Genomic DNA, 23,591 nt, shown 5'->3' on the forward strand with positions numbered 1-23,591 from the left:
ACAATCTAACTGTAGTTCATGTGATCCAAAGCATACACACAAACTATAGGAGTGTCGAATGTAAATAATCAACATGTTACGTGATTCTTTTATATTTTGTTACAACTTTGAGATATGCACTCTTTGGGAATTTCATTTTGTTGATTTCAAACCGTGAGGAATTAGAAACAACTGAATATTTCACAAAGGCAACACATTTCACGGTAATTTATTTTTTTAACATGCAATTTATTTACGATAAGTGGAGTAAAGTAAGATGTCTTCCTTCATCACGTTCTCATCTCACATCAATGTTCATCATTCCTAACACTAGACTCTACGTTATTTTGCGACATTGTCGTATATAAAGCGCAAATTGCGCATAGTGTTCACTATTCTTATTGTTAGCATTTAAAAATAATAATTTAATCGATTTAGATATAAGTTATAAAAACAGTATTTATTTTAAATTGTAGATGTTATGACTAAGATAGGTCCAGTTTTACCCGATCTTTGGAAGCCTTCACTTGAATGTAGTAATTTTTTCAGTATTAAAAAAAGCCCTACATGGCCAGGTGGTTAAGGCACTCGCCTCGTACTCCGAGGGTCGCAGGTTCAAATCCCCATCACACCAAACATGCTAGCCCTTTCAGCCGTGGGGGCGTTATAATGTTTGGTCAATTTCACTATTCATTGGTAAAAGAGTGGCTTAAGAGTTGGCGGTGGGTGGTGATGACTAGCTGCCTTTCCTCTAGTCTTACACTGCAAAATTAGGGACAGCTAATATAAATAGCCCTTGTGTAGCTTTGACGAAATTCAAAACAAACCAAACCTTAAGTTGGATTAAATCATATCCTTGCCTTTCCAGATAATTTCGGATGTTAAACCACTCGTTCATGGTTACGTGACAGTACCACTCCCTTTGCAGAAACAGCAATACAAACCTATATATAACAAAGAGAAAGAGTGTGTGTGTTTTTATGTGTTTTTGAATTAAACATAAAGCTACAGAATGGGCTATCTGTACTCTGCCCACCAGTGGTGTCGAAACCCGACTTTTAGCGTTGTAAGTACGCAGACATACCGCTGAGCCACTGAACAAAGAGAAAGAAAGACAGTATTATTTCGTAGCCTCATATTTACTTTTAGGGCCTGGCATGGCCTAGCGCGTTAAGGCGTGCGCTTCGTAATCTGAGGGTCGCGGGTTCGCGCCCGAGTCGCGCCAAACATGCTCGCCCTCCCAGCCGTGGGGGCGTTATAATATGACGATCAATCCCACTATTCGTTGGTAAAAGAGTAGCCCAAGAGTTGGTGGTGGGTGGTGATGACTAGCTGCCTTCCCTCTAGTCTTACACTGCTAAATTAGGGACGGCTAGCACAGATAGCCCTCGAGTTGCTTTGTGCGAAATTCCAAAAACAAACAAACATATTTACTCTTAAAAACGAGTTTCTATTTCTGGTTGTCTCCAGACGCTACGTTTTCTAGAATTCTCAACATAATCAGTGTTAAATAATTAGTTAAATTTATCATTTGGGAATTGATTTTTTTTCATTCTTATCAAATATTCAGTTGTTATTATTTGTCTAACATCAAGGAACTCGAAGTATAAGTATGTCGTTGAATTATATAATTTCTTTGAAAGAACACAGGATATGAAACGTCTTTTGCTTACTGGCACTTTGCCAAAACTGGTTACAATTATCTCAAGGACTTGACTAGGTGAATGGAATCATAATAAAACGTCGCGAGAGGGCCAAACAATTGTAAGATAAAAAAGAAGAAAATGTTGTTGTTTTTTTCTGTTAAGAAGAAAGGTCAAAGGGCGAAATCACGTGATGAATAATAACGTCATACAAAGTGGCCTGATGTGTCGTCACTCCATTTCTGTCGCCGCTGTTGGATCGAACGTGATCATTCGTTGATCATTTGTAAGTAAATAATATTTCATTTGTTAAAATTCGGTTGTCACTTCTCTTGTTATCTTAAGCCATATATTAAATAAAATTAATATACAAGAAAAACTGGAATCAACAATGGACTGTTTATTCAAATATTCAACAAACTGTACATCGGAAATAAATTGTATATAACAATGTGACAGTGGTATGGTTATCAGCATATGATAAAAATATGGCACACATAAACACAGAAGTGTAAAGTGTGAATCTACAACAGTTACATGTATCAGTAGTTCAATTACTCAGATTGTCTTCTTCCAATACCCCCTCATTTTATCTCTCTATTTACGAGCCTTTTGCTCAGTAACCCCCCTGTCTAGCCAACTACGTGCCCTTCATGTAATAATCCATTTCTCTCAACCTCTACGTTAACCTAGGAGCTATTCTTCCAATAATCCCTCTCTCAAACTCTGACTAACCCCTATGTGCTCTTCATGTAATAACCCCTTCACCCTCACTTTGTCTGTCTATTTACATGCTCTTTATTCAGTAACCCCTCATTCTGTCTTTTTAAATGCTCTTCATCCAATAATTAGGTCTGGCGTGGCCAGGTTGTTAGGGCACTCTACTCGTAATATGAGGGTCTCGGGTTCGAATCCCTGTCACACCTAACATGGTCGCCCTTTCAGCTGTCGGGGCGTTATAAATTACGTTCAATCCCACTATTCGTTGGTAAAAGAGTAGCCCAAGAGTTGGCGATATGTGGTGATGACTAGCTGCCTTCCTTCTAGTCTTACACTACTAAATTATGGACGGCTAGCGCAGATAGCCCTCGTGCAGCTTTGCGTGAAATTCAAAAACAAAAACAAACCAATAACCTTCGCTTTACCATGTCTATTCAACTAATACTGTTTAATATATACTCTTCAAAACAAGAAACGCAAAAGGGATATTTTTGTTATTTTAAAGAGAAATATATGTAATAACGTTACAAGCTCAGAGTATGTGATGTTACACGTGTTAAGACACTTATTGTAAGACCAAAATGACAATAAAATTTGTGCACTTTGAAGATGGAGGAAAACAACGGATTTTTCGCCAAAACGCATGTGTGTCCAATAAATTTGTTTGAGAGATCTGCATGTTCTGCAAGTGCAACATGTGCAAAATCCCTATAAAAGTGACGGGTTCTCGGTTTCCATAGCTCAGTGTTAAGCCACCGACACGCAATACAGTTACGCCAAGACTGACTGAAACACAACGCAACAACGCCATTGGTCGCTTGGAAGCAGGCGAATCTCGATCAGATGTTGCCAGAGCTGTGATTGTCCACCCAAGCACCATCACAAGGCTATGGAGTCGTCACCAACAATATGGATCAACTCGTGACCGTCCACGATTTGGCAGACCTCGTGTGACCACGCCCGCACAAGATCGCAACATCCGGTTACGTCACCTTCAGGATATGACCACCACTGCGACGTCTGCTGCCTCAACCATACCAGGGCTGCGTATGATTTCCGATAAGACCGTACGCAACCGTCTACGAGATGCAGGAATCCGACCTCGATGTGCAGTCAGAGGCGTCATCCTCACCCAGCAACATCGTCAAGCACGGCTGCAGTGGACTCGAGCACATCGGGTATGGCCTCATCGACGATGGAGGCATGTTTGGTTCAGCGATGAATCACGTTTTATGCTTCGTAGGCAGGATGGAAGGACCAGTGTTTACCGTCACCGAGGTGAACGTTTTGTAGCAAACTGTGTGCAGGATGTTGACAGATTTGGTGGTGGCAGCGTTATGATGTGGGCTGCCATCGCCTACAATGCCAGAACAGACCTTTTGCACATTCGAAGGAATCTTACGGCTCAACGATACGTCGACGAGATTCTTAGGCCCCATGTTCAACCCATCATGGTGAACGTCAACGACGTTTTTCAACATGACAACGCCCATCCTCACACAGCCCGACTCACCACTGTCTTCTTGAGACACCACAACATCAACGTTCTTCCCTGGCCCTCCAGATCACCAGATTTAAACCCCATCGAACATCTTTGGGACGAGTTGGGCCGATGTCTGCGACGGCGACAACCTCAACCGCAGACTCTACCTCAGCTTGCAGTAGCTTTGCAAGCTGAATGGACAGCCATTCCACAGAATGTGATTCGTCATCTCATCGCTTCCATAGGCAGGAGATGCCAAGCAGTTATTGATGCTCACGGGGGGCGTACTCGTTATTGACGTTGAGTGACGTTAAACTTCAACTAGTGAGCGTGGACTTTGCCTTTGCAGACTTTGGATGTTCAGCAGTGAATGTGCAAAGTTTCACACATGTCATACAGAACTACCCGGAATAAACTTGTTAACAATTTGTCTCATATTTTGCCTTTTGCGTTTCTTTTTTTGAAGAGTATAGTTCTATAAAGTCAGCTCTCTCAGTCCGTCTTTACAAATACTTCTATATATATATACGTTATATCGCTGCTTTATAGTGACAAATCTACGCTTCTCTGTTTACACACACTATCAACACATGTAACTTAAAGTGTCGCCCCCACAGTAAAACAATTATCTTTATCCATGAAGCATGATCAAGATGGAATAAACAAAGAATAGTTTAATTATTAGACCTGTTTCTACATACAAAATAATGTTGTTGTTGTTGTTCCTTCAACGTCGCTATTTTTATTTTACTCTAGCTTTTACTCACACAGAACAAATGGATTATTGGTCGAATGATTAATTATATTTAATGGAGATGTAAAACATGCTGTACTAATACATTATTATATTTAGTAAACTAGCAGTATTATAGTAACTGTTTTGAAGTTTGAAAAATGATTCATTAAAATTTTTAAAGATGAATTTATTACATATATTTTTAAGACATTATTTAGAAAACTTTCTAAATATTTAATTTTTCTGTAAATATTTTAAAACATTATTCTGTTGTATAAATATTTTAAAATATTATTCAGAAAAACTTATATCTAATTTTTGTGTGTTTTAAAATATTATTTAGAAAAACGTATAACGATTTAATTGCTTTATTAATATATTAAAACTCTATTCATTTAACACTAACGGTTTAGCTCTTGTTGTTGTTAAGCGCATAGCTATAAAATGGGCTATCTGTGACGTTTCACCATGGGTTTCTTGCGATATACGTCTGTAGACCTATCACTGTACCAGTGTGGGTGTCTGGGAAAGTGAGGACAAACGATTTGTCACAAACCTACACACTGGTATCGAAACCCAAATTTTAGTATCACGAGTATGAAAACTTGTCTCTAAGCCACGGAGAGTGCCTCATTACTTAGAGATACATCTAAATATTTAAATTCTGTAGTAATGCATTATTCGTTAAAAACTTCTAAAGATTTATTTGTTAAATAAATGTATCAAACATCCAGAGAATATTCTTACAATACATACGTTCTTTTAAAACAGAATTCAGTAAAACTTCTAAAGATTTATTTATTGAAAATGTTTTAAAACATCCAGGAAATATTTTGACAATTCATACGTTCTTTTAAAACAGTATTCAGTGAAACTTCTAAATATTTATTTATATATGTAAAAACGGCTCGTTTCGGTTGAGAAAATATTTTACATAGAGCACACCACAAATATGCAGCATCCCCAAACCTCATAAACCAGATTGTCCATTACGACCAATAATGTCCACATATGAATCATTTAATTACAATCTTGGTAAATACATAGCATGAGCATTCTCCAAATATGTAACATTAGCCAGCTCATTCATCAAAGACTCTTTTAATTTCAAGTCTAATCTGAATCAATTTAATCATAAAGCCTTAATGGCCAGTTTCGATGTTATATCCCTCTTTACAGAATTTCCAACCGCTGAAGCCTGCAAGATAGCCTTAGAACTCTATATCCGAGACCCTAACCCATCTATAGACATTCCCAGCAACCAATTAGTAACCGTCATACAATTCACCACGATGAAAACAAACTTCATGTTCAACAACCAAAACTATATACAAACAAATGGCCTAAGCATGGGCAACCCAGTATCACCAGTTCTAGCCAATATTTTTATGACACAAGTTGAAACACAAGCAATTAACACAGCATTACATCCACCACTATACTGGTACAGATATGTAGATGACACGGTTGCGGGATTCAAATCTACAGAACACACACTTAATTTTTTCAATCACATTAACGCTATACATCCCAACATCAACTTCACATGTAAACAAGAAGGAAGCAATCAAATATCATTTCTTAACCTCAAAATTACAATAACCGATACACAATTTAAAACAGAAATCCACCGAAAAATCACCCATACTGGACTATACATTCCTTGGGACTCAGCACATGAAACAAAACAAATACTCAACATACTAAGAAACCAAATAAACACAGCCATAAAACTATGCTCACCTGATAAAATTAACGATGAATTAGACAAAACAAAACAATACTTCATCAACATCAATAAGTTTCCTCCACAAACCGTAGAAAACGTTATACGAACACACCTAGAGAGAAAGCAAAATCAACCAACAAAAGTAAATACATCTCACGAATCAAAAAATCACGAAACCATATACTGCTGTATACCATATATTCCCGACATCAGCAGACAAATAATCAACATTTGGCAAAAACTAGTAACGAAATATGACATTCCAGTTAATACCAAAGTTATTTAAAAACCAGGCACGCCCACATTATTTATAAAATACAATGGATAACTGCCACGACTTCTATATTGGAGAAACAAGTAGAAAAATGGAAACTAGATTCAAAGAACTTAAAAAGTCACCTTCACACGTTTTCGAACACTGCAAGTCAAATAAACACAACGTAACTATAGAAAACACTCAAATACTAAATAAAGAAACAAACATAAACAAACGCAAAATTAAAGGAGCCCTACTTATATAACAACTTAAGCCCAAAATAAACCAATACAAAGGAACACCTTTATACCTATATTAAAAAATAATATAATAAATAATTATAATAAAATAAATAATATAAAATTATATATTCAAACATCTAAGCACGCCCTCTACATTCCGACACTCAGTATACACAACCCCTTCCAAACATGTGGTCAGCTTCCGGTCAGTTACCTCTTTCTTTCTTTGTGAACCTGACGATGACAAAAGAAGGTCGAAACGTTGTTCGCACCTCTACGTTAAATATTTTCTCAACTCAAACGAGCCGTTTTTACATATATATTTCTCTACAAGTGGGTTTTTTCGACATCACTGACTAAACATTTATTTGTTGAATAAATGTTTTAAAACATCCAGGAAATATTCTAACAATTCATACGTTCTTTTAAAGCAGTATTCAGTGAAACTTCGAAACATTTATTTGTTGAATAAATGTTTTAAAACATCTAGGAAACATCCTAACAATTCATACGTTCTTTTAAATCAGTATTCAGTAAAACTTCTAAAGATTTATCAGTTGAATAAATGTTTTTAAAAACATCCAGAGAATATTCTAACAATACATTCGTTCCTTTAAAACAGAATTCAGTAAAGCTTCTAAAGATTTATTTATTGAAAAATATTTTAAAACATCCAGGAAATATTCTGACAATACATATGTTTTTTAAAACAGCATTCATAAAACTTCTAAAACTTTATTTGTTGTATGAATGTTTTAAAAAAACATCCAGAGAATATTCTCACAATTCACACGTTCTTTTAAAACAGCATTCATAAAAACTTCTAAAAATTTATTTGTTGAATAAATGTTTTTAAAAACATCTAGAGAATATTCTAACAATACATACCTTCTTTAAAACAAAATTCAGTAAAGCTTCTAAAGATTTATTTATTGAAAAATATTTTAAAACATCCAGGAAATAATCTAACAATACATATGTTCTTTTAAAACAGTGTTCAATAAAACTTCTAAAGATTTATTTGTTTAATAAATGTTTTAAAACATCTAGACAATATTCTAACAATATATACGTTCTTTTAAAATAACATTCATAAAAACTTCTAGAAAATTGTTTGTTGTATAAATGTTTTGAAATTTTATTTAGTAAAACATATTTTAATGTTATGTAAGTATTTTAATTGTTTTCTAAGTGTACTCGTATTTTATTTGGTGTACACATGTTCTGAACCCCTAATTTTAGCCAAATTGTCAACATCTTTTGATACACTATTAAAAATTATGGATAATTTATTTCATCAAAAGGAAGTCGAAGGTTCTTTGAGAAATCATCTGTTTTATCTACTCACTCCATTGTAATTTAATGTGCTGTCAAAATACACTAAATGGACCCTTAAGGTTGTAATTTTTAGTGTTGTGACGTCAGTAAAAAGTGCGTATTCCATGAATCACAAGAATAATTATGCACACTGTAGTCTACAATAGAGCATGACATGTGAACTTTATAAGTAAATAATAAAAATATTTGTTGCTCTTAGTTTTGGTTTTATTTACTCTTGAAATGTAGCATTTATGGGGATTTCGTAGACATACTGGTTTAATAAAGATAGTTACTGAACAAGTACTAGACACAAGTTACAATCGGAATGTCAATATTGGTATTTTATCACGAGAACGTTCTTCTATTTTAGTGGCCCGGCATGGCCAGGTGGTTAATGCACTCGACTCCCAATTCGAGGGTCGCGGGTTCGAATCCTTGTGACAGCAAACATGCTCGCCCTTTCAGTTGTGGGGGCGTTATAGTGTTACGGTCAATCCCACTACTCGTTGGCAAAAGAGTAGTCCAAGAGTTGGCGGTTGGTGGTGATAACTAGCTGCCTCGTGTAGCTTTGCGCGAAGTTCAAAAACAGACAAACAATCCATTCTTGTAGCTATCTGTATGGAGAAAACTAACTTATTTACAGTTCTACTGTTAAAATCTCGCCTTAAAGTCCGTTCAGTGTGCTTAAACTAAATCAACAGACGATACGATAAAATTACTCGCAGTAAAACTTTAAATATATTGAATCAGCAGTTAATCGAATAAAAATGTCGTTTTGAATTATATTTAAATCGGGCTTACCTCGTGCCAAATGTTCCACGAGCAAAAATATCGAGTTACAGTAAATGTGTAGGTACATTACTTCTTTAAATTATATTTATATAAATTACTTTCAGTTCACCTAATTTTATGTTTATATTTTCTAAGACGGATAATAAACGTAGTAAGCGTTAGAACGCAAATAAATAAAATAATTCCTGGATATAGTTTCGTCTCACTTGTGACCTATGTAAATAGCAGTAGTGTGTATCATAGGCTATGTAGCATCTTGCACAGATTTTGTTTTTTACAAACCTACCTCAACCGATTGGTATAAAAATACTTTTTCCAGTCTGTTCGTAGTCCCTAAATTAATGCCAATGTTACTAAACAGAAGTTAGGTTGAAATTTCTGACTAAAAAATCCTATGTAAGTAAATAAAAAGCGACAAAGCTACGGTACAATGGGAAGCCATGTTATAAACATGTGGTAGTTGTGTAAAATCGAGAGTTGAAATCATTGCGTGTGTTTTCGTTCAGCATAAAAATATATTAATGTATCTAAAGTCAACTTACCAGGAGTAACGATAAACTGGTATAAGATTCCTATCAATGTAACTAATATATATATATGAATCAGAACACATCAGAAATTGTTATAAAAATTATACTGATGTGACTAAACACACAATGTCTGAAACTACTATGAAACTGTCCAACATCCTATCAGTAACTACATAGGAACTTCCGGTGATTACGACAAATTCTTGTATATTTGTTTGAATGTAAAAATTAATAACATGTTTAAAAATGTGAATACGTGTGGCGCCAGGGTCAAAGGTGAAAATGGCAGACGTTTATTCATTTCAGTTATAGTGAAATATTTTCTCCAAATTTATTAACACCGATGAAGTGAGATATTTCTGATATGTCTATACCAGGGTTTGAGTTATGTAAAGTTATCAAGAGAATGGGGGATCGTGGGGCCAACAGTTTCTTACTTCAATTATGTGATGTATGTTGACAGAGAAAAGTAACCAAATGTAAAAAAATAACACATCGCAAAGTAGGCCTACTTATCATAAATTGTATAATTGATTTTAAGTTAAAATATATTTGCATTAAGAAACAAAATTGTATATATCAAACTTGTTGTCAAATATCATAAATTTGATACATATTGACATTTAATTAAATTCTAAATTAAAATTTAAATTTCCCGTTATTTGAAATCTTAATACGTAGTGTATGTAATATAATAAATAGGAAAAATCGAAATAAATTATAATACGTAACATATGCTATCTATGCACAGCACTGTTGTGGTACTGATATTTTATGTACGTAAAGATACTTGCTAATTAGATTATTTTTAAACATCTATGTATAACACTTTTATAGGGTAGTAAAACACGTTATAAATATATAATTAAATTAGATTTTTGAGAATAAAAAGATTATATCATTATAAAACCTCTTTCGTGTATCTAATGTTTTATGGCCTAGCATGACCAAGTGGTTAAGACACTGAATTCGTAATCCGAGGGTCGCGGGTTTGAATCCCCATCCCACCAAACATGCTCGCCCTTTCAGTCGTGGGGGCGTTATAATGTTCGATCAATTCCACTATTGGTTGGTAAAAGAGTTGGTGGTGGATGGTGATGACTAGCTGCCTTCCCTCTCGCCTTACACTGCAAAATTAGGGACGGTGAGCGCAGATAGCCCTCATGTAGTTTTGCGCGAAATTAAAACAAAACAAAACAATCCTAATGTTTTTCTTCCGTGAGTTTTATTGAGTATGTCCCCGTCACATCAAACATGCTCGCCTCTTCAGCCGTGAGGGCGTTATAATATGATGGTAAATCCCACTATTCTTTGATAAAAGAGTAGCCCAAGAGTTGGTGGTGGATGGTGATGACTAGTTGCCTTTTCTCTAGTCTTATATTGCAAATTTAGGGACGGCTAGCGCATATAGCCCTCGTATAGCTTTGCACGAAATTCAAAAAACAAAACAGTTTATTGAGTATATGAAACTAGTATAATTTCTTTCTTGCTGAAATTAAACCTCGTGTAGCTCACAATATTTATGAGGAAATTTCCTTTATTTCAACAACATTTCGTCTACATTTTCCTTATTACAACTTGTATAGACACGTTTCCTAATGGCATTACCTTATTTTACTTTTACCCTATATAGAGAAATTGAGATAACCTAGTCGTGTGGTCTGTATAGTTGGTTGTCAAGGCCAAAACATACCAAGAGAAGCACGTTAGAGTAGAGTCAGGAGTGTAGCTTTACTTACCATTCACATTCAAGTTTTGACGCATGGGACTCAAGGTCCTTTTTTTATTTCTCCTTTATAAAATTATTGGTAAAACTCAGTTAAAGCTATGCAAGATTAAAATAAGGACTTCTAAAAAGTAGCTTGAAACTCAACGTTTTAAAATTGTCTTAAGCTTTATAACTGCTAGAGTCGTTTAACGAAGAAAATGTTAAACCTAAAAACCCTTTGTTTCTTGTTTCTTCTAACTGGAACACTTTCTATGGGATCGACATCTAAAGGTAAGTAAATTTCGTTTTTCTTCTTACGTTTTTAATGTGAACATTAAATATTAACTGAACTGTATTAAAATTTGAACTCTTTTAACAATTAATAGTGATAAATATTTATTTAGAGAATATAATGGCATGATACAACCAAGGTAACGTGATAGTACTACAGTAGCATTAATTTAAATTCTTAACTCTATATATGTTGAATAAAGACAGATCACAATGCTGTAGACCATATCACCCAATCATGACTTAAGTTAAAATTTTGAAAATAACTTGGAATATAACCTAGACAACGATACCGAGATATTACGTATGCAACATTATCAAAATATGTTTTACGTTTAGAGCAACTGTCCCAAGCCAGGGAAGCCTTGGCTGATTAGGGAATGCATTTTGGTGTCTACTCAAACTAGTTTTATGTTCTCGTTTGATGTAAACGGTAATCAAACCCACACTAATCAACGAAACAACTGCTGAAACAGGAATTAAGTAGACCCCCTTATAATCATTAAAATCTATTTTCGGCAGTTTCTGTTTTTGTTTCAACCAAGTTTCTTTCGTGCGTCATAGAACAATAATGTTTACACGTAATATAAGATTATATAAATAAAACATAGCTTTAAAAATTGCGTTGCCTGTAGTTAATCTCAGTTTATTTTTATAATGTAAAATATATATTTTTAAATGCAATATTTTGTACTTGTATTAAAAGTACTAACTAAAGCAGTTAGACCAGAAAGAAGGCGGCCAATCAGTATCACCCTTCCATCCACGTTAAGGGTTAACTAGAACACTTACAGTTCAAATAGCTTAAAGTGCGGATAATAGTTTGTGATACTATAAGGGTTTGAACCTGGCTTGTCAGCACTAAAATAGAGAGTTATTAATTTAATGTTTCCTGAAATATAGGTACACGTGCACAAGAATATTAATGTTTTTTATAGATTTAAGTACTTTTTTAAAAGATAGATGCTTCGATAGCAGCGTTGCAAACTATATTTTCATTGTTTTAATTTATATATTTGCTAAAAGGCGCATGGCGTTAAGATCTATTAAGTTTATACTAGTAATCACAGAATATGTAGAATTTCGTAACTAATGATCGAAAGACGGGAAAATATCTAGAAACAAGGCTATACTATAAAGAATCAGTGTAGCATTGAATCAGTTAGTTCAGTGATTGAGAAGTTAGTAAATTGTATAGATCGGTGTTAATTATCGCGTACATACACTTACATCTGCGATTGGCTGAAAAACTAAAGGTCAGTTGATTTGTACTTTAGCAGGTAATATTATTTTGAAAGTAGAAACTCTATTTGTGAACGTAGGCCTACAAATGTGTGCATTTGATGGTTGCCTGTATTAAATTATCGTTACGTGGACTGGAATTTGCATTATTATCACCAAACACTGAAAACGATAAAGTTACAACAGGAGAGAGATAAATGTCTTCAAAATATCTTAGCAACCATATAACTTTCATTCACTCGTTGTTGCGGTTTTCAAATTGAAATATTTGTGTTATTTTGACGCTTAAACAGTGAAATATAAACGAAATAGTTGGATGTTGTTTTATTGGGTTTAAGTTTGGTTTCCATGAAATTCCCTAGTTTACAATATATTGGCTGATTTAGTTAATAGAAAATAGAATGGAGAGTCACTCGTTAGCAAAATTTTGTTTCATCAACCATATTTTAGGGCCCCAATGAGACATGGGCAGTGTAAATTTCCCGGCCTACTTAGTCTACCGCTGTCCAGAAACCTATTGTTACTCTAAAACAATCATAGAAATACAGTCTAGACAAATGATTTCCAAACTGGGAACAGAACAAAAAATTTTTTTGTTGGTTTTTTTTTAAATTGGGGTGATATAACAAATACACAAAATTATTTTTGGAAAAGAATGATGTATGTAGAATATTTTTTTAAAAGCTGAACAACTTACATCAATAAACCTTAAAATATAATTATATTTATTTGTGGATTGCTCTGAAAGTAAGGTGTCCAATAGCTATAGGTACATTTGATTTGGGCTTATAGCCAGGATATGACGTGTCCGTGTGTTTATAATGTTTGGATACGACGTTCTATATATATAAATCTGAAAATACTTTCCAGGTATTACTTCAGAGTTTTAACCTAGACAACAATGTCACAGTACAGTTTATACACTAACTTCGAAGTTTCACTTCCATAGCAACCTGAAAATATTGTCTAGGTAATAATGAAGTTTTAACCTAAACAACAATGTCACAGCATAGTTTATATACCAGCTTTGGAGATTTACTAACATAGTAACCCGAAAATATTGTCTAGGTAATAATGTACTTTTAACATAGAGGACAATGTCACAGTATATTTTATACACTAGCTTCGAAGTTTTATTTACAGAGCAAACTGAAAATATTGTCTGGGTAATAATGTAGTTTTAACCTAAACAACAATGTCACAGCATAGTTTATATACCAGCATCGGAGAGTTATTAACATAGTAACCCGAAAATATTTTCTAGGTAATAAGTCCTTTTAACATAGAGGACAATGTCACAGTATATTTTGTACACTACCTTCGAAGTTTTATTTACACAACAATCTGAAAATTTTCTCTAGGTAATAATGTAGTTTTAATCTAGACAACAATGTCACATTATAGTTTATATACTAGCTTCGGAGTTTTACTTACAAAGCAACCTGAGAATATTGTCTGGATAATAATGTAGTTTTAACCTGGACAACAATGTCAGAGTATAGTATATGCAATAACTCCGATGGTTTACGTACATGGTAGCCTGAAAATATTGTCTTAGTAGGGATGTATTTTTCACCTAGACAACAATGTCACATTATAGTTTATATACTATTTTCGAAGTTTTACTTTCATAGCAACCTGAAAATATTGTCTTGGTAATAACGTACTTTTGACCTGAAGAACAATGCCACAATATAGTTTATACACGAACTTTAAAATTACACTTCCATAGCAACCTAAAATATTGTGTAGGTAATAATGTGGTTTTGACCTAGACAACAATGTCACAGTATAGTTTATACACTAGCTTCGGAGTTTTACTTACATAGAAACCTGAAAATATTTTCTAGATAACAATGTAGTTTTAACCTAGACAGCAATATCACAGTATAGTTTATATACCAGCTTCAGAGTTTTACTGTTATAGCAATTTGAAAATAATGTCTTAGTAATAACGTAGTTTTGACCTAGAGAACAATGCCACAATATAGTTTATACACTAACTTCGAAGTTTCACTTGCATAGCAACCTAAAAATATTGTGTAGGTAATAATGTAGTTTAGTCCTACGCAACAATGTCACAGTATAGTGTATGCAACAACTCCGATGGTTTACGTACATGATAACCTGAAAATATTGTCTTAGTAAGGATTATTTTTCACCTAGACATCAATGTAACAGTATAAATTGTACACTAGCTTCGATGTTTCATTTCCATAGCAACCTGAAAATATTGTTTCTGTAATAATGACGTTTTGACCTAGACAACAATGTCGCAGTATAGTTTATACACTAGCTTGAAAGTTTTACTTACACAGCAACCTGAAAATATTGTTTAGGTAATAATGCAGTTTTAACCTGGACAACAATTTCACAGTATAGTTTATACACGAGCTTCGAAGTTTTACTTGCACAGCAAACGGAAAATATTGTCTAGGTAATAATGTAGTTTTGACCTAGAGAAGAATGCCACAATATAATTTTTGCAACAACTCCGATGATTTACCTTCATAATAATCTGAAAACATTGTCTTAGTAAGAATGTATTTTTTACCTAGACAACAATGTCACAGTATAATGTATATACTATCTTGAAAATTTTACTTCCAAAGGAACCTGAAAACATTGTCTTAGTAAGAATGTACTTTTCACCTAGACAAGAATGTCATAATATAGTTTATATACTAGCTTCGGAGTTTTACTCACATAGCAACCTGAAAATATTGTCTACATAATAATGTAGTTTTAACCTAGACAACAATGTCACAGTATTGTTTATACACTAGCTTAGAACTTTTACTTACACAGCAACCTGAAAATATTGTCTTGGTAATAATATAGTTTTGACCTACAGAACAATGCCACAATATAGTTTATACATTAACTTCGAAGTTTCACTTCCATAGCAACCGAAAAATATTGTGTAGGTAATAATGTAATTTAGACGTAGGCAACAATAGCACAGTATAATTTATACACTAGCTTTAAAGTTTTACTTACAGAGCAACCTGAAAATATTGTCTGGGTAATAATGTAGTTTTATCCTAAACTACAATGTCACAGCATAGTTTATGTACCAGTTTCGGAGATTTACTAACATAGTAACCCGAAAATATTGTGTAGGTAATAATGTACTTTTAACATGGAGAACAATGTTACAGTATTGTTTATACACTAGATTCGAAGTTTTGCTTACATAGCAACCTGAAAATATTGTCTAGGTCATAATGTATCTTTGACCGAGACATCAATGTCACAGAATTTTTTATACACAAGCTTCGAAGTTTTACTTACACATGAAACTGAAAATATTGTCTAGGTAATAATGTAGTTTTGACCTAGACAACAATGTCACAGTATAGTTTATACATCAGCTTCGGAGTTTTACTTTAATAGCAACTTGAAAATGTTGTCTAGGTCATAATGTAGTTTTGATTTAGACAACAATGTCGCAATATAGTTTATGCAACAGTTCCGATGATATACCTACACAGTAACCTGAAAATAATGTCTAGGTAATAATGTAGAATTTTGACCTGGACGACAATGTCATAATATGGTTTATACCATTGTTTTTTAACCTGGACTCCGCCATAGTTATCTGGGGCTCTGTGGGGAAATTTTAGGATATTAATATTTTTTCTGAAAGTTATAAAATTGAGTCAGAATACGCTGTACGAAAAGTAAAATATATCTTTAATATAATACCTTTATAGCGTATTGGGCCTTTGAATATATTTTATTATGCCTAACGCCAGACGATTTTATTTAGCTTAGGGGATGTTTTCGCGGTGAACGTGTTAATACAATTTCAATTAACCTCGACTGTGGCACCACTGATTGCGAGTGTATATGGTACCATCTATACGTCGCATACGTCATTGGAGATGCAAGATAACCAAGTAATTTTCGTACGAAGCATCGGTCAATCCCGGTTACTGATGTCAACTGACTTTCAAACGCCAGATCTGGATTAGCGACTAAATCTCCAACGAAATGAGACAAAATGAAACAGACATCACAGCTGAAACTTGTTCAAATCTGAAACATTGGGATGCTATTAGATACAGCATCAATTGTTTCGATTTCAAAGTATATTTATATGAAATATAATTATATTTATGACAATTATAACTGGTAATTGTTAGGTTAAATTTGTTGTAGTTTAGTTAGACAAACTTGGTAGCAGTAAGCTCGGCCCGGCATGGCCAAGCGTGTTAAAGTGAGCGACTCGTAATCCGAGGGTCGCGGGTTCGTGCCCGCGTCGCGCTAAACATGCTCGCCCTCCCAGCCGTGGGGGTGTATAATGTGACGGTCAATCCCACTATTCGTTGGTAAAAGAGTAGCCCAAGAGTTGGCGGTGGGTGGTGATGACTAGCTGCCTTCCCTCTAGTCTTACACTGCTAAATTAGGGACGGCTAGCACAGATAGCCCTCGAGTAGCTTTGTGCGAAATTCCAAAAAAAAAAAAACAAAAAAATGAAATATAATTATATTTATGACAATTATAACTGGTAATTGTTAGGTTAAATTTGTTGTAGTTTAGTTAGACAAACTTGGTAGCAGTAAGCTCGGCCCGGCATGGCCAAGCGTGTTAAGGCGTGCGACTTGTAATCTGAGGGTCGCAGGTTCGCATCCCCATCTCGCCAAATATGCTCGCCCTTTCAGCAGTGGAAACGTTATAATGTGACGGTCATTCCCACTATTCGTTAGTAAAAGAGTAGCCCAAGAGTTGGCGGTAGCTGGTGATGACTAACTACCTTCCCTCTAGTCTTACAATGCTAAGTTAGGGACGGCTAGCGCAGATAACCCTCGTGTAGCTTTGTGCGAAATTTAAAAAAAAAAAAAAAAACTGAGCTCTATGATTTCATTCTTCCGCATGACGTTATGTTTCATTTTGTTCGAGATTTAGACACTTAATCTGGTTTAATATTTTGTTATTTGGCTTTAAAATTTCTGTTAAAAAAGAAAACAATTAAAAATAATAGGTTACCCTTTTACTTTAGAAAAATATATTATTCTGGTGGCCTAGCCTTTTTTCCACAAATCTTTATTTCTGACTTCGTTACGTCAGCATGTCATTGTATGATGATAAAACTCAATTGCTTGAACGAGTTTTCATTAAGAAGCTATTTTGTATCCATTAAAATACTTTTGAAGTGCCAAAGATATAAGAATACGTTCTTATACAAATTAACAATTAGTTGTTACCTTTATAATGGATAAGTGGCTAAATATCAGTAATAAATCTGATACGAGTAAAAATCTTCTTAGGCCTATGACTACAAGGTGGCCCGTAAGTCCCTACCCATCCATATGTATCCAGTGTATCTGTGTGCTGTCCATCATTCTCGCTGCGCTCACGTACCCACGTACTTGTCACAATACGCTCTTCAAGTGTAAATGGGCTTACATCGGCCATATTTCTCTGAAAAAAAGAAACAAATTTATAGTACATACGTAATGGATTATAACATAATAACATATGGATGGGTAGGGACTTACGGGCCACCCTGTAATACGAATTCATCGGCGTTATCGTCTTGTGCAAGCACTTCATGCAACGCGGAATGATGCAATAAGTACCGAAACAAGAAATAAAAGAAATTATAATGCAAGTTTTATTAAATATTGTTTTACGTGGACAGGTAATGAAGATGGATCTAGTGGGTTGTGCGTTGAATGTGAAACAATGTTGAGTAACAGTAGCTTGCATCCAGCAAAGTTAAAACGGCATCTGGAAACCAAACACTCCCAATTAAAATATCTAACTTCCGAGCATTTCAAAGGAAAGTGTTTGCAATTAAATGCAAAGAAAACTAAATTTCTTTCGTTTGTCCATCAGGACAACAAAGGTGCTCTTATTGCTTCATATCGTGTTAGTTACCGTATTGCATGTACAATTTCAGAAGATTTAATAAAACCATACGTAAAAGATTTGGTAAGGTGCATGATTGATGAGAAATTTCTTTAAAACATTAACTCTGTGCCCCTTTCTGACAACTCGGTTTCTCGAAGAATCAAGGATACGACAGCAAATTTCTTACTGGAGTTAATAAGACGAGTTCAACTTTTTCACTTCAGATGGATGAATCAACAGATGTCGCAGGTTATGCGATGTTGCTTGCGTTTGTTCGCTGTATTCACGAAACTAGTTTTGAAAAAGATATGCTAATATGCAAACCTTTGTTTAGTCAAAGAACAGGCGAAGAAATATTTAAACTGGTCGATTTATTTATGGAAAAACATGAAATCGAATGGCAGCTTTGTTAAAGTATTTGCACTGGTGAGGCTGCAGTTATAACTGGAAACTTCTCAAGCGCAGCGGCACCCATAAATAAAGAGAAACCCGGACATCGAGAGTATCCACTGCTGTCTTCATCGTCATGCACTTGCAATAAAACGAATGCTAGAGGACTTAAAGGAGGCATTTGGTGATGCCATAAAAATAGTTAATTTTATAAAATCAAGACCACTCAATGGGAGGATCTTTACTTTTTTTCTTTCTGAAGTGAAGCTCCGCAGGTCTAAAAAGTATGGGGACCCCTGGTCTATGCAACAACTTTTTTTCTTGGCTCATGATCTGTGGCTTCTTCTGTCTTCCATTAACTTCATTTTTGTTCATAATTTTTCTACATAACATCTTTTCTTTTCTCCAGAGGTTTTGATAATTTCTGTTGTTTTTTTTCTATTTTACGTCGAGCATTTATCGCCATTTTGAAGTTTGATTTTACATTTATTTGAGGCCTGGCATGGCCAAGCGCGTAAGGCGTGCGACTCGTAATCCGAGGGTCGCGGGCCCGCGTCGCGCTCAACATGCTCGCCCTCCCAGCCGTGGGGGCGTTATAATGTGACAGTCAATCCCACTATTCGTTGGTAAAAGAGTAGCCCAAGAGTTGGCAGTGGGTGGTGATGACTAGCTACCTTCCCTCTAGTCTTACACTGCTAAATTAGGGACGGCTAGCACAGATAGCCCTCGAGTAGCTTTATGCGAAATTCATAAAACAAACAAACAAACAAACAAATACATTTATTTTATCAAACTAATCCTACTTCTAACACCAGATCTTTAATAATTTCCATCTTTGGTTGATTCTTTGGTAAAACTGATAATAAAGTTAGTTTAATGATCATAAGAACGTGTGGTTTTCTCACCACCCATTTTAACGTGTTGGTTACTAAATGATTGTCGAACCTTAATAATTCCACTTGTTAATTTCCACGTACGTATTGCATTTCTCTACTATTGTGTCACGAACATCATTCAAACTTCACTGCACTGAAGTAAAGATCCGTAAGAAGTTATACGGATAGTTCAGTATATTGTACTAAAACAACTTTGAATGTGCAAAATGCGACAGCCACAGTCACATTATTTTAATAAATAAGTGTCACTCAGTTAAACATAATCTGCATACCTCTAAATTAATAAACAACAAAACATTTAGTTTTCGATGATATATTTTACTTTTAGAATTTGGTTATGATTTCACATGCCTTAAATTCCTCCCTTTCTAACGCGAGTAGCCACCTAGTGGCACAGCAGTATGTCTTCTGGCTTACAGTACTAGAAACCAGCTTTCGATACCCGTTGTGGGCAAAGCACAAATATCACAGACAAACAAATCTAGCATGATTAACATTCGGACTCTCACAACTTAGATTTCAGGTAAAAGCTTTTTTTTTTTTTGGAATGTAATCAAGATATTGAACTTGAAGTTGACCTTTGCCCTATAGGTTTATATTCAAAACATTCAGCTCATATTGGATAATCCCTGGCTGGTTTGTAGTGAAGATATTGAACCTTATATAGATCTTCGCTCTCTAGTTTTATAGTTTGGTTTCATTTGTTTTGAATTTAGCGCAAAGCTACGCGACTGCCATCAGTGCTAGCCGTCCCTATTTTAGCAGGCCCGGCAGGCCAGGTGGTTAAAACACTCGACTCTTAATCTGAGGGTCGCAGGTTCGAATCCTGGTCACACCAAACATGCTTGCCATTTCAGCTATGAGGGAGTTATAATGTGTCGATCAATCCCACTATTTGTTGGTAAAAGAGTTGGCGGCGGATGGTGATGATTAGCTGCCTTCCCTCTAATCTTACACTGCTAAATTAGGGACGGCTAGCGCAGATAGCCCTCGTTCAAAACAAACCCTATTTTAGCAGTGGAAGACTAGAGCGAAGACAGCTAGTCATCATTACCTACCGCGAACTCTTGGGCTACTTTTTTACCAACAAATAGTGGGATTGACTATCACATTATAACGCCATCACGACTGAAAGGGTGAGTATGTTTGGTCAAAGATTCGAACTCGTAGTTCTCAGATTGCGTGTCAAGCGCCCTAACCACCTGGCTATGTCAGGCCTATGTTTGTAGTGAAGATTTAGAACCTTTAAATGACCTTTGCCTTATAGGTTTATATTCAACTCTTTACCTTCCGCTGTTGATCTACGCCATGTAAGTTTAATAACAATGTATTTAGCTATTGGTTGATAGTTCATGGTTAGTTTGTAATAAAGATATTTATTTTAAGTTGACTTCGCCCTATTTATTGTCAGAGTATTTAATTCTCAGTTTATCATTTCTTTTGGTATACAGTCCTGATATTGAAATTTATGTTGACCTCTACCCTGTAGGTTTACAGATTAGATATTCGTGCCTTTGATCTTTACAATGTTAGACTATCATGTTCTACGTTGGTCATAACTTTGTATTATTTAAAGTTTTCATTTGAAAGGTTTATTATTATTCGTTCGTTTATCAGTTAATGTTTTAAAATATGTTGATATTCACCTTGCAGGTTGATTTGAAAGTAAGATTTACAAATCTGGGTTCATATTCATTCTGTAGGCTTATAGTTAAGATATTCATTTCTATATTGACCTTTTAGGTTTTAAGGCTTCCATCTGTACGTTGATTTTTATTATGTAGGCACGTAATTATGGTAGTCGAATGTAGGCTCGACTTTCCGCCATAATTATCTATCGAAATTTCAATCATAGTTTTATTTTAGTCATGTAAGTTTGTATTTAAATTATTAAACTGAAGGTGACATTCACCCTGTAGTTATATATCAATGTTTTCAATCAGAGGTTTATCTTGTTCGTGTAAGTTTGTATTTAAATTATTAAAGTGAAGGTGACATTCACCCTGTAGTTTTATATTAACGTTTTCAGCGGTAGATTGGTCTTAACTCAGTAGGTTACAAGTTTGGTTCCATTTTTGCTCGTTTCGTTTACAGATAAGATATACAGTAGCAGGTTGACCTTCTCATTATAGGTTTCAGCAAATATATGTAATAGTTTTATGTGTTTGTTTAGATATGAGAAGTCGTTCCAGGCGGAGCCTTCGTGACTTAGCCTCGATTGTAAAAAAACTGACTGGTTTCAGTCCACTGGTGTTTATTTTCTACGGAAACTGGTGCGGTTTCGGAGGCACAGGAGAACCCGTGGACCCAATCGATAAGTAATATTTGTTTATTACTATAATTTCTGAACATATCATTTAATTTCCTGTACTTGTGGTAGAGTTAAGACTTAACCTATTTTACTGACAATTAACACATTATAAAACTGCAGTTTGCTTTCGTTTCAGGTTCTTTAGCAAAAAAAACAACAACAACAAGGTTTTATTTTTGCTTCAAATACAGTTGCACCAGTTCGAACTTCAAGAATATTGTTATCAATAAATGCTTGTTTTTGAAAAGTGTTATTACTGTACTAAATTTGCCAACAGTGATAACAGATCAGCCTACCAGACGAGACTAAAGTTTTACCAAACACCTACCAGCTTCAAGTAGCAGCCGGAAGGACGACTAAATCGTACTAATAAATTGACCTGGATCTGTCTGGATCGCGTAATGTTTTCAGGAATATTACTGAAGTGTACTTTTTAAAAACACTACTTGGTTATGATTGCATTTCCAATTGTTCGTTAGGGTTAACGTTTTATCAAACCGTTGTTGTTCGCCGATCTTGTGTCATAGCCATTATTGACTGGAATTAATTACTAGCTCGATAAAGCGTTATCTATGATAGTGCCATTATCATCACAGTTTGAAGTAATTACCAGTAACTGCTAGGAATAAACTATAACCTTTATTAAATGTTAGCCTCTTTTAAGCCCAAATCTGAACACTGTTTATTGCAAGGATCCCAATCGCGATATTTAGCTTTAAAAGCCCTCACGTTTATAATAGGGACACCGGTATTATACGTCTGAATTAAAACATATTTCATTGTTTGATGGTGGCTGTTTACATATACAACAAAATACAGTGGTACCTCGGTTCTCGAACTTATTCCGTTCCAGCAGGCTGTTCGAAAACAGAATCAATTTTCCCCATTAGAAATACTGTAAATTAAATTAATTCGTTACAGACCTCCAAATATTACGCATTATGAAGCATTTAAGTAAACATATTGCTTATTTATACCTGTATAATAATACTTACATGCATGAAGTCAACCACAAAAACTATAAACACAATAAAAAAACAATAAATGAAAATTTAACTGCACTTTACCTGTGCTGAGAAGAGCTGATGGCGTAAGTGAAAGGTGGTGAGGAACGTGGAGAGTAGGAGGGTTATTATTGTTTGGAAGGGGAGTCACCTTCCATAAAAAACGTCAGGTATCTCTCCTTCTAGGGTTCTTTCTCTTTTCTGTCTCTTTGTACCGCTACAACCTGCTTGAGACTCACTGGACCTATTTCTCACTAAAAACTTGTCTAATGAGGTTTGTTTCTGTTTGCATTTTAAAATGTTGCTGAAGTAAGACATGGCATTGTCATTGAAAAGGTTTATGCTGCGGTTTGCTACAGCTTTGTCAGGATGAAATTGTTCCACAAAACTTTGTAACTCTCCCCATTTCCCACACATTTCCTTGATTAATGAACCAGGAACATCCTCCCATCCCTCCTCC

At 34.9% G+C, this 23,591-nt stretch overlaps 1 protein-coding gene across 2 annotated transcripts in view; it reads left to right on the forward strand.

Annotated features, from left to right (window-relative positions):
• The first annotated feature begins 1,781 nt into the window (after positions 1–1,781).
• The window catches only part of LOC143240963 (phospholipase A2 Scol/Pla-like), a 30,763-nt gene continuing 8,953 nt past the window's right edge, over positions 1,782–23,591 (forward strand). The window contains exons 1-2 of one of the 2 annotated variants that reach the window (XM_076484287.1): positions 1,782–1,908; positions 21,990–22,134. In XM_076484287.1, coding sequence (XP_076340402.1) covers positions 21,992–22,134 — 143 coding nt within the window. In that variant the 5' untranslated portion in view covers positions 1,782–1,908; positions 21,990–21,991. Of the gene's footprint in view, positions 1,909–11,106; positions 11,430–21,989; positions 22,135–23,591 lie in introns of those variants that run through there. The other variant, XM_076484286.1, reaches the window with a different exon arrangement.

The sequence above is a fragment of the Tachypleus tridentatus genome, chromosome 13 (assembly GCF_004210375.1).
Source record: "Tachypleus tridentatus isolate NWPU-2018 chromosome 13, ASM421037v1, whole genome shotgun sequence".
NCBI lineage: Eukaryota > Metazoa > Arthropoda > Merostomata > Xiphosura > Limulidae > Tachypleus > Tachypleus tridentatus.